We start from the raw sequence: 17,210 nt of genomic DNA, 5'->3' as shown, positions 1-17,210 counted from the left end.
TGAAGAGAAAATGCTTTTAATAAAATTAACTAAGTCAGTGTTTGACCATTTATGTCTGAAATGAGATATGGACATGACATAATCAGGCACAAACACACGGTGTTATTACAATGTTACAGACTAATGTTACAACATTTATTTTCCTCAACCTAAACATATAAAATAATTTACACATTACTATGTGTGGTTTAATGGGACAGGTTATTTTCTATACAGCCATACTATTAACAATGACATATTTACATCTGCATTCAGGCCTACTGTACCCTCCCTTCACTGAAGGTAAATAAACCACCTATATCTGGCAAAAAGACATCTCAGATCTATAACAATGTGGAATTATTCAAAGTTGAACTATTACATACAATTCATTCATTAAATAGCTTGAATACTTATTAGTTGTTCAAACGCATTATTAGAATGGTTCAAATACAAAAAAGAGCTTTTTAAAATGATGCCACGTCTAGCCTATTTGCAACACTTTGCATTGCCAAGTGAAGTTATAGTGTCCCACTTCACATGCTAGTCCTACAAAATCTCTCATCCAACAGCCTAACAACATTCCAAGGAATTTGGTCTTCAGCATTACAGAATAAAACCCAATATACAAGAACTATTGCAGGCTATTCTTCTAGTACAGGACAGTTGTAGGCCTCATTTGGGGCTCTACCAGGGTCTCCACATGGACTCGGAATAAGCCGCTGTGGGCATGTTCAGAACATCCTGGTTCTCAGCATCCACAGAGATGTGGTTCTGCTCAGAGTCAGTCTCGTCCAGATCCGAGCACAGGTCATCGCTGGAGGTAGTGGAGGGCGCCGGGGAGAGGGCTGAGGAGCTGCAGCTGGAGATGCTCTTTCCCCCAGGGGAGACCAGTGCTGTGTATATGCCCTCAGAACTGGGCCAAGTGCTGTTACTGTTAGTGGAGCAGTCTGTCATCATATCTTGGATCATCACTTGGAATTTGTCCTCGTCGTTTAGGGGCATACATTCGAGGAGGTGGTTCAAGAGCTCTGCCGCAATGGTCACGTCAATTCCAGGGCAGTTGGACACGAAGGTGTGCACCTCATGCATGCACTGGATGTAGCCCGCAGCAAACCTTTCGCGTGCCTCCCGGTTCACAGTGTCCACCTCTGACAAAGCACAGACAGAAAGGTACATTTATAACAATCTTCATTTTATCACCCTGTTGCAGGAGAACATTACTGCAATGCATGAAATGTAACACATGCTGTGTATTTGAGGTTTAAAACGGATTCTGAAGTTTGTTATTAACGCTTTGAAATTTCAGACTTGAATCAACCTCTACAAAAATGTCCATTAATTATAATCCACATAATTCACATTTCCTGTTGCCGCTGGATTATGTTCCTGCTGTAGCAAACTGTCTTAAATTGAGATCCTACATATGTAGGCCTACACACTACTTTCCACTAGTTGTATGAAATGTCCACGTGCATAATACCATCGCGTGCATAAACCTAGCCTATGGGCCTATCTTACCTTGTGCTCGGCTTTGAATGATACTCGCCACTCGTTTCACAGTCATCTCCAGTACTTCGGCGTTCTCCATCTTTAATTGTAACTGTGAATGTCAGATTGATCAAATGTAAATAACTGCTTTACAATGTAACGATAATAGGCTACACAAAGAGAGGGAGAGTGTCAGATAACGTGACATAAAATGTGCAAAAACGTACATCTGTGTCTGCGAGCAGAACTCGGAGTTCTTGCAAACTTTCATTGATGCGAGCCCGTCTCTTTTTCTCAACCAACGGTTTTCTGGTCTGAAAAAAACAAAAACATTGACCGCACATTAATAAATTATATTAAGTTACACTAAATAACACTCAATACACAACAATCAGCGATACTTTGGCCTACCTTTCTGTCCACTTTAATGCCATAGTATTCACCCTCGTCTCTTCTCAGTCCGTTGTTATTATTGGGAGTGGGGGCCATGTTGGAGAAGTTTAACCCAGACACTGCCAAAAACGGAGGGTTGATAAATCCACACGACCGTTACACACCGTGAATGGGACAGATGGCCTCCGGTCCCTGTTGCAAACAAAGCCAAACTGTACTTGTGCAGACGGGCACTTGATTTGTTATGCAGCCTCAAGCGCAACGATAGTGCCAGTAGTAGGTATTTATAACGCCTCACCCAATTTACATGTGAATAGAGGGCCTGACTACGCGAGCAGAAGATTGTTGAGCGCAATGCGAATCAGCCAATCGCTGGTCTAGCATTTTGTCCTCTGAGCGCTATGGCAGTTGTCGGCAGAGAGAGAGAGAGAGAGGACTTGGCTCGACCGTAAGAGGGCTATTCTTTGGTCTGTGTCCCGGCCCGAAATAGTTTATTCTTTCATAACCCACCATTCTAGTAGTGCTCCTGAGACCAATATGTTTTGAAAGAGATGGAATGAAATGATGATAATAAATAGCAAAGAGACAGTATTTTATCGTCAACTTTAAAAACAGCATTATAGGCCTATAACTTTACTTAACACATAAAACCAATATTTATTGAATTAGCTAATATAAAACGCTAAGTAAAAAAAATACCTAAAGGATCATTTTGAATGTGCCCTATAAATGTTTTATATCGTAGGCCTACTCACCATACCTTACAACTCAAACAAGCACTTAGCCTCATCACAACCAATTGCCAAATGCCATTAGCCTCTTGCAACAGTCACAGACAATTCTCATGGTATGTCATTAGTCACCTTTACGTGTATTTCAAGTTTAATTGTGGGCCATTGCATATGCTGTCCAAACACAAGGCAGATAGCCCGGTTAGCCAATGTGCGGGAGCACTGGTTGGTCTGCCCAATTGAGGTAGTATGTACATGACTATGTATATATTTACATTTACATTTAAGTCATTTAGCAGACGCTCTTATCCAGATATGACAAACAGAGAGTAGCAGCAGCGTAAAAAGAGGGGTTGGGGGGGCAAACACAATGCAAATAGTCCGGGTAGCCATTTGATTACCTGTTCAGGAGTCTTATGGCTTGGGGGTAAAAACTGTTGAGAAGCCTTTTTTTTCCAAGACTTGGCACTCCGGTACCGCTTGCCATCAAATCAAATCAAATGTATTTATATAGCCCTTCGTACATCAGCTGATATCTCAAAGTGCTGTACAGAAACCAAGCCTAAAACCCCAAATAGCAAGCAATGCAGGTGTTGAAGCAAGGTCAAAACCGAGGAAGAAACCTAGAGAGGAACCAGGCTATGAGGGGTGGCCAGTCCTCTTCTGGCTGTGGAGATTATAAAAGAACATGGCCAAGATGTTCAAATGTTCATAAATTACCAGCATGGTCAAATAATAATAATCACAGTATTTGTCGAGGGTGCAGCAAGTCAGCATCTCAGGAGTAAATGTCAGTTGGCTTTTCATAGCCGATCATTAAAAGTATCTCTACCACTCCTGCTGTCTCTAGAAGGTTGAAAACAGCAGGCCTGGGACAGGTAGCACGTCTGGTGAACAGGTCAGGATTCCATAGCCGCAGGCAGAACAGTTGAAACTGGAGCAGCAGCACAGCCAGGTGGACTGGGGACAGCAAGAAGTCATCATGCCAGGTATTCCCGAGGCATGGTCCTAGAGCTCAGGTCCTCCAAGAGAGAGAAAGAAAGAGAGAATTAGAGAGAGCATACTTAAATTCACCCAGGACACCGGATAATACAGGAGAAGTACTCCAGATATAACAAACTGACTCTAGCCCCCAGACACATAAACTACTGCAGCATAAATACTGGAGGCTGAGACAGGAGGGGTCAGGAGACACTGTGGCCCCATCCGATGATAGCCCTGGACAGGGCCAAACAGGAAGTATATAACCCCACCCACTTTGCCAAAGCACAGCCCCCACACCACAAGAGGGATATCTTCAACCACCAACTTACCATCCTGAGACAAGGCCGAGTATAGCCCACAATGATCTCCGCCACGGCACAACCCAAGGGGGGGCGCCAACCCAGACAGGAAGATCACATTAGTGACTCAACCCACTCAAGTGACGTACCCCTCCCAGGGACGGCATGAAAGAGCAGCAGTAAGCCAATGACTCAGCCCCTGTAATAGGGTTAGAGGCAGAGAATCCCAGTGGAAAGAGGGGAACCGGCCAGGCAGAGGCAGCAAGGGTGGTTCGTTGCTCCAGAGCCTTTCCGTTCACCTTCACACTCCTGGGCTAGACAACACTCAATCATATGACCCACTGAAGAGATGAGTCTTCAGTAAAGATTTAAAGGTTGAGACCGAGTTTGCGTCTCTTACATGGGTAGGCAGACCATTCCATAAAATTGAGCTCTATAGGAGAAAGCCCTGCCTCCAGCTCTTTGCTTAGAAATTCTAGGGACAATTAGGAGACCTGCGTCTTGTGACTGTAGCGTACGTGTAGGTATGTACGGCAGGACCAGATCAGAGAGATAGGTAGGAGCAAGCCCATGTAATGCTTTGTAGGTTAGCAGTAAAAACCTTGGAATCATCCCTTGCCTTGACTGGAAGCCAGTGTAGGGAGGCTAGTACTGGAGTAATATGATACAATTTTTGGGTTCTAGTCAGGATTCTATCAGCCGTATTTAGCACTAACTGAAGTTTATTTAGTGCTTTATCCAGGTAGGAAAGTAGAGCATTGCAGTGATCTAATCTAGAAGTAACAAAAGCATGGATTCATTTTTCTGCATAATTTTTGGACAGAAAGCTTCTGATTTTTCCAATCTTACATAGATGGGGAAAAAGCTGTCCTTGAAACAGTCTTGATATGTTCGTCAAAAGAGAGATCAGGGTCCAGAGTAACGCCGAGGTCCTTCACAGTTTTATTTGAGACGACTGTACAACCATTAAGATTAATTGTCAGATTCAACAGAACATCTCTTTGTTTCTTGGGACCTAGAACAAGCATCTGTTTTGTCCGAGTTTAATAGTAGAAGGTTTGCAGCCATCCACTTCCTTATGTTTGAAAACACAGGCTTCTAGCGAGGGCAATTTTGGGGCTTCACCATGTTTCATTGAAATGTACAGCTGTGTGTCATCCGCATAACAGTGAAAGTTAACATTATTGTTTGTCTTCAGGAAGGCCTTTTGTCCAGATGGGAAAGGGCATTGTGGAGTGCAATAGAGATTGCATCATCTGTGTATCTGTTTGGGCGATATGCAAATTGGAGTGGGTGTAGGGTTTCTGGGATAATGGTGTTGATGTGAGCCATTACCAACCTTTCAAAGCACTTCATGGCTACAGAGGACTTGAGTGCTACAGGTCTGTAGTCATTTAGGCCAAGTTTGAATTGGAAAATGTGCCACATTTCATTCCAGTCCTATTTCAGTCTTGAATAGGCTAAAGGAATGTCTTATCTACATTGTATTCTACTGTAGGCCTGTTCATCTTTGGGCACATGGGCTCCATCCATGATTCTGTTTATTGAGAAGTGTACAATTAATTTGAGATAATATTGTTTTCTCTCCATTTGTACTCTATTCCTCTCTACAGATCTGACAGACATACAGACATCTCATACACTGCTAGAGAGGTTATTATCTCATATGAATAGTTCATTACTGCTCAGTAGGAAGATGCACATACGATATGGCCTTTATAAGAATAAAACAGCCCTTAAACCAAATAAAGTGTTACCACAACTTTTTCAACAGTGTGACATCACACCTTATATAGCTTAGGTCAGTGTACCTTATCAGTTACTATACCAACTGAATTTTTCTCTGCCTGGAGTTCCCCTAAAGTACCCCCTCATGTGTATTTTACCAGTAAGCCTGTGGTCTCAAGAGTCTTCTCAAGTACCCCTGTGGATGGGCAGAGTACCCCCAAGGGTCCTAGTATCCCTGGTGGGAACCCCTGATTATAAATGTGTGGTTACATTCACATACTCTCACATATCCAATTTCCCGTCATTAAAGAGATAATTTGAGTATCACTCCTGTATATGAGTATCATTATAGACTTCCGGAATATCAGAGCCTATTGAGGAAAATCAGCAGAGAAAAAACGCTAAAAATAAGATAAGGAAGTTATACCCATATCTGGTGCAAAACTTCAAAATAAAAGTCCCTGAACGAATCTCGCAAATTAAACCCCTATTTCTGAATCGAATTCATGCAGTGAATTCAGGTGCAAAATTGTTTTTAGTCCAGAAATATCAATACAAACATCAATCAAATTATTATAAAACATAATAACATCGACAACAGGTTAATAAAAGCAACATGTTGATCAAGCCATATGGATGTCCACTCTTACTTTGAAAAGCGATTGGGGTGTGATTTTTTTCCCGAGTCCTACACAGAATTGTTCGTCACAGCTACGCTCATCTGAGGTCAGAGAGGAGCCTGATACGACGGGGGCGAGAGAACAGTGCAACTATATAATCTACCAGTGTCGAATGAGGAAGTCAGTGTAGTGAAAAAGATAAAACATACAAAGATGGTGAAGATAACTTTCCAGCCGATCACGGCGCAGAAACCAGAGAAGGAGCTCGATGGAGACAAAGCCGAGATTCTCATGCCCTATGAACACGTGAGTTCAGCGTCTCTTTTCTTTGTTCCATGATGTATTGACAGCGTTGGGGTAAAATAGGGATGTTTTGCTGACCAATGCAATAATTAGATTATATCAGGGCTATGTTTTCTTATTTGCGTTATAGTTCAATCGTTCACTATTTGTTCATGTAGCCTAATGATTGCGTTGATGTACATTGCAAAATATAGTCCAAAAGAGCCCATAACATCAGTTGTAGACTAATTTGCACAGTAGGCTTCCACGATATCATTTAGGCTACTGTTACAGTATCATGTGTTACTACTACTGTTACTAGAAAGTATACACTGCTGCTGTGAAACGCTGGAAACACGCATACAAAGTAGCCTAACCTTTTAAAATCGATACAAGCTAGCCAGCGAAGCCCGAGGATGTTGACATTACGTCACCTCGTGAGGCTAGCTGGGGACACTGCAGATAACTCGGTGTGCAGCAGACTTAACCACGAATCGTAGGCTGGCTATCCTTGACCATGCTACTCGAGCAATTACTATGTTTATCTACAGCTTCCAAGACAACACGTTATTAGGTTGATATTGGGAAGTTGAATCTTCTCGACAGTCTGTAAATTGTGCAAACAAATGGGGACGTTATCGCTGCGTTATGGTTACGTCACCGAGGTGTTTTTCCCCAGCAAATCCAGCAGGTAGCGCGTAAGGGGCACCTGCGCAGTTGGGCTGTTTTTAGAAATAAGAGTGCATGTATTTCAATGGTGTAGTGGTATTTCCTTTCCTTGTGTCATTGCCCTCATCTATGCAGTCTGCACTGATCTAAAAATACTTCCCAGGTGCAATATGCTAGAAGAAAGTCCTACTTTGGTTGGCTTTCATCTGTTTTCTTCTTTTAAATCGGATAAAGGAGATGAGGAAAGGAAGTGACACTTGTTGAGAGAGTCATAAGAAATATGCATTTGGTTACAGCTGTCAGGGAGCTGCTAAAAGGGTGGCCATACTGCATTTGCATAGAAAGCCTCCCACACTGTTGTGTCTATATGAAGCTGCTCAATATGTTAGCACTGACATCACAGTTATAGGTCTGTCTGTCATTAGAGTGCACCTAGATGGGATATTGTCAGGCATGCTAATACAATTCATAGTAAATCTGAAACTTATGCTGAACATTGAATTGTATTTCTGCAAGTGACAGAATCCATGCATTTACAGCTTTGCAGTTGAATTGTCAATCTAAGCAACTGTGGGAGCTAGATAACTCTATCCTCATCCATCAGATTCAGAAATGGTCAACATTGACTTGGTTATGACCCCCAAATGGATGTGAGTTTCTAGGCTCTAGAAATTAGGCTGTATTTCACTAGTCAGATTAGTTAGCTCAAGTAAGATCAAATCTAGATCTGACGTAGAACTACACTGAACAGAAATATAAATGCAACGTGTAAGGTGGTGGTCCCATGTTTCATGAGCTGAAAAAAAAATCCCTTTTAGTTTCCATATGCACAATAAGTTTATTTCTCTAAAATGTTGTGCACACATTTTCTTTTATATCCCTGTTAGTTAGCATTTCTGCTTTGCCAAGACAATCCATCCACCTGACAAGTGTGGCATATCAAGAAGCTGATTAAACAGCATGATCATTACACAGGTGCACTTTGTACTGGGGACAATAAAAGGCCACTTTAAAATGTGCAGTTCTGTCACACAACAGGGAAAGGGGCTAATATTTCTGTATGTAAAACTCATTCTGATTGGCTGGCCTGGCTCCCCATCCCAAGTTTCCTCCCAGGCCCACCCATGGCTGCACCCCTGCATTGTCATGGGAAATCCATAGATTAGGCCCTAATGCATTTATTTAAATTGACTGATTTATTTATATGAACTTTAACTCAGTCAAATCTTTGAAATTGTTGCATTTATATATTTTTGTTCAGTATACATTTGTGTTTGGCAAGTCCCAATCTGAAGGTGTGAGATCGTGTACCTCAAATGAATGACATGGTTATGATTTTGACGTCATGTAGGGAGGTGGGAGACGGGATGCTCGTAAAGGAGACGTGTGGATACCAAATCTGTATGTGTGTGTATAAGGATTATTAATACCAAATCTGGCTTGAGATTCCACTTCCACGCAATCACTGTGATCACTCCCTCCCACTGGAGGTGTGTGTGATGTAACGCTGTCACAGCTACAAGTAGGGCATGTGGAAGTCGAATCCTAAGAATAGAACTCCCAGACAACCGTGACAGCCTCCCTCGCCATCACTCGGCAAGCACAACGCAATCTGCCTCATCCCCTTTGGTTTCCTCCATAGTCCCTAGCAACTGTGTGTGGGTACCGTTTCTAGGTGGCGAGTAGTGTGTCGCTAATAGCAAACAGATTGACGGTAGGGCTGAGAGACTGGGGGTGGGCAGTTGGGATGACAAGGCATCTTCAGCATCTCTAGCCTTCAGCCTATATTATAAAACAATTTATTTCTGCTCTGATCAATGTGACTATCTGCTTATCTATTACCACCAACATCGAGTGAAACGTAAACTGCTCTTTCATAGTGGGAGCATCTTGCTGATGAATCAAATCAAATTGTATTTGTCACAGGCGCTGACTACAACAGGTGTAGTAGACCTTATTGTGAAATGCTTACTTACAAGCCCTTAACCAATAATGCAGTTTAAGAAATAGAGTAAAGAAAATATTTACTAAATAAACTAAAGTAAAAAATAAAATAGTAACACAATAAAATTGCATAACAAAATAGAGGTAATATACAGAGGGTACCAGTACCGCGTAAATGTGCGGGGGTACAGGTTAGTTGAGGTAATTTGTACATGTAGGTAGTGGTAAAGGGGCAATGTAAATAGTCTGGTTGGCCATTTGATGAATTAACTCTTAAGTTTAATCATTTTATCTGACATTGGCCTGTAGGTCTGACCTGTGTATTGTTTCCTTCTCCAGGAGGAGCTGGTTCTTCCCCGGAGGCCAAAGCAGTCTCATCTGAACGGGCTGTGTTGTCTCACCTTTGGCCTGGTGGTCTTCATGTCAGGACTGGTGCTGGCCTCCATATACGTCTACCGGTACTACTTCATACAACAGGTATACTACTATACTGCACCACTCTGCACTCCACTATACAACTACCACTAGTACCTCCTATTTTATACCACAGGTCAGATATTATACTATTTTTGCATACTACCTTACAACTATACTATACTATACTACTGTAAAACTGCCAGTAGTAGCTACTATTACATCATACCTCACATGTTCAATCATATAGACGGATTCTGATTGAAGAAATTATGCATGCTATAGATATACCACAGATTGATATCCCCATGACTATACTAACCCTGTTCTGCTCTGTTCTCCCTCTGTGTGTTCTAGATTCCTGAGGACAGCCTGTTCCACTGCAGGGTTCTGTATGAGGAGTCTGTGTACGCCCCCCTGCACGGCAGACAGGAGCTGGAGGAGAACGTGGGCATCTACCTGGACGACAACTACGAGCAGATCAGCGTGCCTGTGCCCCACTTCGGAGGGAGCGACCCCGCAGATATCATCCATGACTTCCAGAGAGTAAGTCATCCCTATGCCTGTCCCACACACTCATTGTGTAGTGTGATACAAGGTGGCCATTTTGTGTCCAAATGCTTGCCCATTGGTATACATATGAGAATAGGATTCTGGAGGACATGTCTATTAGGGTCAGTGGTCTATAAGGCAATGAACGTTTTATGTGATCTTTTCTGTTAGTTAGCATACTGGAGTGAAAATAAAAATCTAATTGTATTTGTCACATGCGCCGAATACAACACATGTAGACCTTACTGTGAAATGCATACTTACAAGCCCTTAACCAACAATGCAGTTTTAAGAAAAGAGTTAAGAAAATGATTACTAAATGAACCAAAGTATTTTTAATTTTTTTAATAAAAAAACATGATTAATGTTTTGTTGTCATTTCTAATTCCAGGGTCTGACTGTGTACCATGACATTGCCCTGGACAAGTGTTACGTGATTGAGCTCAACACCACCCTGGTCATGCCACCAAGGAACCTCTGGGAGCTGCTGGTCAACGTCAAGGTACGCTATTGTGTTGTATCTGGGTTAGGTCTGTCAGAGAAAAACAGTTTGTGTGTGTGGCTGTCCATCAGAGGGACAGTCTGCCCATGTATATTTATTATACAAAAGGACATTGCAGCCATGTGTACCGTCTGTCCTGTGAAGGGCATTGTACCAACGGAGGGTTTCCAACTGGCGGTACGCCAATAAAAAATAAACACGAAATCAGCTCCAAGTGATTTTAATTTAAGTAGTCTGTTCCTAAGTAGTCCCATAATAGAGAGATATGACATGATCGTATACAAATGTAAGCAAGATTTGAAATGATTGTTTTAATCAAACATTAAATCTGTTTGGGATTCTTGTGGTCAATTTACAGTCTACATATTATATGTAATTATGTTCCGGGCCCCCCGAACATCCGCTCAATAAAAATCAGTTTAGTGGCTGAATCTCGTTGATGATCCCTGTACTAACGTGTGTTTGTGTTTCTCTCCCTCTCCAATAGAAGGGGACTTATCTGCCCCAGACCTACATTATCCAGGAGGAGATGGTGGTGACGGGGAGGGTGAGGAACATGAGACCGCTGGGGCCCTTCATCCACCGGCTCTGCTACGACAAAGACACCTACCGCCTCAAACGCCGACGCGACGCACGTCGACGTAAGTACAACACACACACACCAACAACACATAATTTTTCCTTCTGTCTCACACATCCACATACACTTTCACACACAGATGTCCTTATCAACATGAGATGCATGTAAGTACTAGGTCATCAGTTAGGCTCTTCCTGTCCTGCACAAAGGAGAGGAGAACAAAGGGTTGTGTGTTTCACAGTAGTCACTGTGTCTGTCTGAATCCATGGGCTGGCTGACTGTCTGGTGACACCCCTCATCACAGAGGAAACGGAGATGGCCAGGTCCATATCGGTGCTTCCTGTGCTGGCTCGGAGAGTGAGAGTGTGTGGGCTCTGCCAGGCGCTTGCCTCCCACTGTATGAGTTCTAAGTGACCTCCATGCACAGATCCTTCTTGATCACCATGTCAGAACCATCATGTGTGTGTGCATGTGAGTCATTTTTCCAACACACCACGCAGCTCCAATGATCAGACAGCGTGCGTGGGGGAGGAAGTGATGCGTAGTAGTGATGTGCTCCATGAGCCTCTGTGATTGGCGAGTTGTAAAACCAGAGCATTGATGTAACATGCTTCCTCTGAGCACATATATGGGCTGACGAGCAACTACATTGATCCAAGATGAGGCTGGTACTGGTAGTCATGGTAACAGTGAGGTAGGCAGTGCGATCCCCCTCAACTGTTTATATTGTTCAACATCTAGTCTTCAGAGGATGATACCATAATGGTTATTAGGCACCTAGTACGTTGACATATGGGGAGTTACCTCTGTAACCCAGCAAAGCAATAGCACCATAGATATCCCAAACCCTATGGATCATAAGTATAACATCATTGAACATGACACATAAAACTGTGTGTAAGCTTTACCTCTCTTCCATTCTTCTCTCCCTCCTCCAGGCATCAACAAGCGTGAGGCCAGAAACTGCCACAGCATCCGTCACTTTGAGAACACCTTTGTTGTTGAGACGGTGATCTGCGACAGGGTCTAAATACTGAGAAAGAAGATGGCCACCCTACACCACCAAGCCCACTCTGAAACCATACCTCGCGCATCCCTTAGGCTTTATATTGCACTTTAAAAAGCATGTGTTTGTCCAATAGTTTTTTATTTGAATGTTGTTTTTTTATTCCTTTTTTGTCCCAAGTTGAATTGTTGTTTACTGCTCTGGTGTTGTTTCTATTATTTGTTTGTTTTTTGTATTCTAATGATCTGTATATTTCGATAATGTCGGTAATGCGATGAATATGTAGCTTTTTTGTTTGGGATTTCATGTCATGTTGTTGCACTGATGTTTTTTATTTGTATCGATTTGAAGGTGACGCATAATCAGATGAGTTGTCTTACGTTTTTACTTCAATCGATTCAGATTGAGTTAGTCCTTTCTGTATAGTACTTCTAACCATGTGCAGTGTGTGTGACAGTGAGGAGAATTGGGCGTTACGATGCTGCGTGTGTTGTGCACACACACATGTTTCTATTTGTCTCTCGGTTCAACCAAATGAACCCATGATGATGTCTTGTTTTGGATGTCCAGAAATACCGAAACATACCTCATATTTTAGATGTTTTTTTTTCGCCTGCAATTTAAATCGTCAATTGTTTGTGTGTATTCTGCATCGTTCCTATAAGCAATATATACTGTATATGGATTTTTCTTGGATTTCATATTCAAATGTGCGTAGATTTTTATCTGAGCTTCTTTTGTGATTGAGTGATAATTTCTCTATGGTTTGTCCCTCTTGTGGTATCTTCCACTGGTTGACTCTCTGGGTCTCACATGGCTTTAGACTGTATAAAGTAGCAGTGCTTTGGACGGGCCAACGGAACCAAATTTATAGTCACTAATGCTATGTTGAGTCCTGAGTGTGTTACTTAGGCATATATATATATATACCTACAGATGTAGCCTCTTAATTTGATCAAGAAGAACATTCCTGAAATGTAAAGCTTGTGTATTTGAGGTTTAAAAAAGGCTGAAGTTTGAAATGTCAGACTTGATTTTCCCTTACAGAAAATGTATCAACACCTACAAAAACATAATTTACATTTCCTGTTGCTGCAGGATTATTTTATTTCTGTAGCAAACTGGCTCAAATTAAAATCCTACATCTGTACATTTGGATAAGTTTTAGAGTTGAACTCTTTCTTTTGGTGTGTCTTTCTGGCTACGTCCTGATTCTGAGAGGGAGTGTGCAAGTGCACACTTCAAGAGAAGGGTGGAGAATTAGATGCAGCCGCCTTGTCTGCAGTTGAGTCCTTGTAGCCGGTCTCCATTCCCACTATCCAGACTATCTCTCTATTGCATGCCTCTCTCTCAACCTTTTTTTTATTTTTTACAATCGATCTACTGTATGATATAGAGAAATTCTGTTGCTGTTTTAAAGGGGACCTACTGTATGATATAGGCTTTCATGATCTGTCCCCTTCTGACTCGCCATGCTGTACAGTCATTTAGCTGATCTTACTACCTAATAAATAAACACGTAAAACATCCTTTGATTTTTCATTGTGTGTGTTTTAGACAAACAGAAATACTTAGAATACAAAGGATATCATGGGTACCAAAATCTACAATGTTTCATATTTCTCTTAAATAAAAATACAATTTCCGCAAAACACCATTAACTCAAGCACAGAAATCAAACCAATGACCAGTAATCATTGAAAATTACATTGCTACATTTCAACTACATCTCCCTTCAGAGGAAGACATTCAAGAGCTTTATAAAAAAAAAAAATCTAAAACAAACAGACCGAAGCTGTAATGTAACTTGTAATAGACATTTGGTGCATGAATGATGTATCTAGGACACTTCAGGGTTATTAGTGACATCTCACTCTCCTGCCACACAAACTGCACACACTCAACACAAGTAGAAACAAAAAAATCCCCACAACATCCAAACATGGCAGAAGTCAATTTCACAAGGGAAGCGATACAGGACAAATGATTGTGCTTCTTATGTCAACACCCTACCAAAGTAATTTCCTGACATTTGTCGTATCACACAAATACAGCATGTGTAAGAACTTAGCATGCGCCATGTTAACACGTTCATGACCATCTACAGTATATTATATAATAGAGTGCCTTCAGAAAGTTACCAATGTGTTGTGTTACAGCCTTAAAAAACTCTTAAAGATCGGACCATTTTTTTCAATTTTCGCCTAAAATTACATACCCAAATCAACTGCCTGTAGCTCAGGCGGTGAAGCAAGGCTATGCATATTCTTGATAGCATTTGAAAGGAAACACTTTGAAGTTTGTGGAAATGTGAAATGAATGTAGGAGAACAATGCACTTTAGATCTGGTAAAAGAAAAACCAATCGTTTCTTTGTATTGTTTTTGTACCATCATCTTTGAAATGCAAGAGAAAGGTTGTAATGTATTATTCCAGGCCAGATGCAATTTAGATTTTGGCCACTAGATGACAGCAGTGTATGAGCAAAGTTTTAGACTGATCCAATGAACCATTGTATTTCTGTTCAACATTTTGTGTCAAGTCTACCCAAATGTGCCTAATTGTGTTATTAACTTTCCAAGTTCATAACTGTGCACACTCCTGAAACAATAGCATGATATTTCACTGTAAGAGTTACTGTAAATTGGACAGTGCAGTTAGATTAATAATAATTTAAGCTTTCTGACAATATCAGATATGTCTATGTCCTGGGAAATGTTCTTGTTACTTATAACCTCATGCTAATCGCATGCTAACCTCAACCTCATGCTAACCTCATGTTATTCTGCACATTGTGCAATTGGCCAGAGAGAAAAATGTAGTGCAGAGAGGGTACCTGTAGTGGGTGGTTTTGTATGTGATTTTGGACATCTCTGGAGGGCTGGGATGGACTGACTGACCTATTAACTGACTGATTAACAGACTGACGGACGCTGAACTACTGCAGCTTTCAGATCTGGAGGTTGAAAGATAAAGGCATTTCCTCTTTTAGCAGTTCTTGTTTATGCCAGCTGCTAAGCTGTACTCAAGCTGTGAAATTGTTGACAACTGTGAGACAGAAGTGACTGTAAATGTGGAAGATTGTGCAAGAACTGAGGCACAGCTATCAGCCTGTGTCATGTTCAGTTTCTCATGAATCTTTTTCAAGGGGTGGATCAGCTTTAATAATGTGGATAGATCGTTGCTTCCATCAATATAATTTTCTGCATAAATTCTAATCCGCCATATATTTTTGGGGTAAATATATACAGTATATCACAAAAGTGAGTACACCCCTCACATTTTTGTAAATATTTGAGTATATCTTTTCATGTGACAACAATGAAGAAATGACTCTTTGCTACAATGTAAAGTAGTGAGTATACAACTTGTATAACAGTTTAAATGTGCTGTCCCCTCAAAATAACTCAACACACAGCCATTAATGTCTAAACCGCTGGCAACAAAAGTGAGTACACCCCTAAGTGAAAATGTCCAAATTGGGCCCAATTAGCCATTTCCCTCCCCGGTGTCACGTGACTCGTTAGTGTTACAAGGTCTCAGGTGTGAATGGGGAGCAGGTGTGTTAAATTTGGTGTCATCGCTAACATACTCCCTCATACTGACTGGTCACTGGAAGTTCAACATGGCACCTCATGGCAAAGCACTCTCTGAGGATCTGAGAAAAAATAATATATATAAATATATAAACATTCATACATATATACATATACACACTTTTTTTAGAATATACCTTTACTATACCCCGCAAATCCTACCACCCCTCCATCAATTGGAGTAAACTAATAAACAACACTGAATAAACAATCTTGTTGTTATTAGTCCCACCCTTCAGCTCCATTCAACCCCTCCCACCTATCGCTTAACACCATCAATTTTTATCATATCATGAATCTTTAGAAGAACAGATGTAAGTGCATTCATTTCAATCAATGCTTCAGCTAAGTTTTTCAGTCTGTTAAACGCCGAAATCAATGACTAGGTCCAAAACATTTGTTTTGCCTAAATGACTACCGACCCGTAGCACTCACATCCGTAGCCATGAAGTGCTTTGAAAGGCTGGTCATGACTCACATCAACCCCATTATCCCAGAAACCCTAGACCCACTCTAATTTGCATACTGCCCCAACAGATCCACAGATGATGCAATCTCTATTGCATTCCACACTGCCCTTTCACACCTGGACAAAAGGAACACCTATATGAGAATGCTATTCACTGACGACAGCTCAGCGTTCAACACCATAGTGCCCTCAAAGCTCAACAATAAGCTAAGAACCCTAGGACTAAACACCTCCCTCTGCAACTGGATTCTGGACTTCCTGACGGGCCACCCCCAGGTGGTAAGGGTAGGTAACAGCACATCTGCCACACTGATCCTCAACACAGGGGCCCCTCAGCGTTGCGTGCTCAGTCCCCTCCTGTACTCTCTGTTCCCTTATGACTGCACGGCCAGGCACGACTCCAAAACCATCATTAAGTTTGCAGACGACACAACAGTGGTAGGCCTGATCACCGACCACAACGAGACAGCCTATAGGGAGGAGGTCAGACACCTGGTCGTGTGGTACCAGGACAACAACCTCTCCCTCAGCGTGATCAAGACAAAGTAGATGATTGTGGACTACAGGAAAAAGAGGACAGAGCTCTCCCCCATTCTCATTGACGGGGCTGCAGTTAAGCAGGTTGAGAGCTTCAAGTTCCTTGGTGTCCACATCACCAACAAACTAACATGATCCAAGCATACCAAGGCAGTCGTGAAGAGGGCACGACAAAACCTATTCCCCCTCAGTAGACTGAAAAGATTTGGCATGGATCCTCAGGTCCTCAAACGTTTAACAGCTGCACCATCGAGTGCATCCTGACTGGTTGTATCCCTGCCTGGTATGGCAACTTTTCGGCCTCTGACCGCAAGGCACTACAGAGGGTAGTGTGAACGGCCCAGTACATCACTGGGGCCAAGCTTTCTGGCATCCAGGACCTCTATACCAGGCGGTGTCAGAGGAAGGCTCTAAAAATGGTCAAAGACTCACGCC

General features: G+C 41.9%; 2 protein-coding genes across 2 annotated transcripts; one reads left to right on the top strand and one right to left on the bottom strand.

The window, feature by feature from the left end:
* Positions 1-2,249, bottom strand: LOC124040957 (transcription cofactor HES-6-like). The gene is made up of 4 exons (XM_046358087.1): positions 1,882-2,249; positions 1,698-1,784; positions 1,501-1,582; positions 1-1,130 (listed from the first exon to the last, which is right to left on the bottom strand). The coding sequence occupies exons 1-4, from the start codon at positions 1,957-1,959 to the stop codon at positions 667-669; spliced, it is 711 nt and encodes a 236-aa protein (XP_046214043.1). The 5' UTR covers positions 1,960-2,249; the 3' UTR covers positions 1-666.
* Positions 2,250-6,308: 4,059 nt separating this feature from the next.
* On the top strand, positions 6,309-13,703 carry LOC124041932 (integral membrane protein 2C-like). Its single transcript, XM_046360116.1, has 6 exons — positions 6,309-6,531; positions 9,460-9,597; positions 9,892-10,080; positions 10,478-10,588; positions 11,076-11,229; positions 12,107-13,703. The coding sequence occupies exons 1-6, from the start codon at positions 6,439-6,441 to the stop codon at positions 12,196-12,198; spliced, it is 777 nt and encodes a 258-aa protein (XP_046216072.1). The 5' UTR covers positions 6,309-6,438; the 3' UTR covers positions 12,199-13,703.
* Positions 13,704-17,210: the final 3,507 nt, after the last annotated feature.

Source organism: Oncorhynchus gorbuscha, linkage group LG08, assembly GCF_021184085.1.
Source record: "Oncorhynchus gorbuscha isolate QuinsamMale2020 ecotype Even-year linkage group LG08, OgorEven_v1.0, whole genome shotgun sequence".
In the NCBI taxonomy this organism is placed as follows: domain Eukaryota; kingdom Metazoa; phylum Chordata; class Actinopteri; order Salmoniformes; family Salmonidae; genus Oncorhynchus; species Oncorhynchus gorbuscha.
Note: the sequence above shows the minus strand (reverse complement) of the source record. Positions and strands in the feature narration are given on the sequence as shown.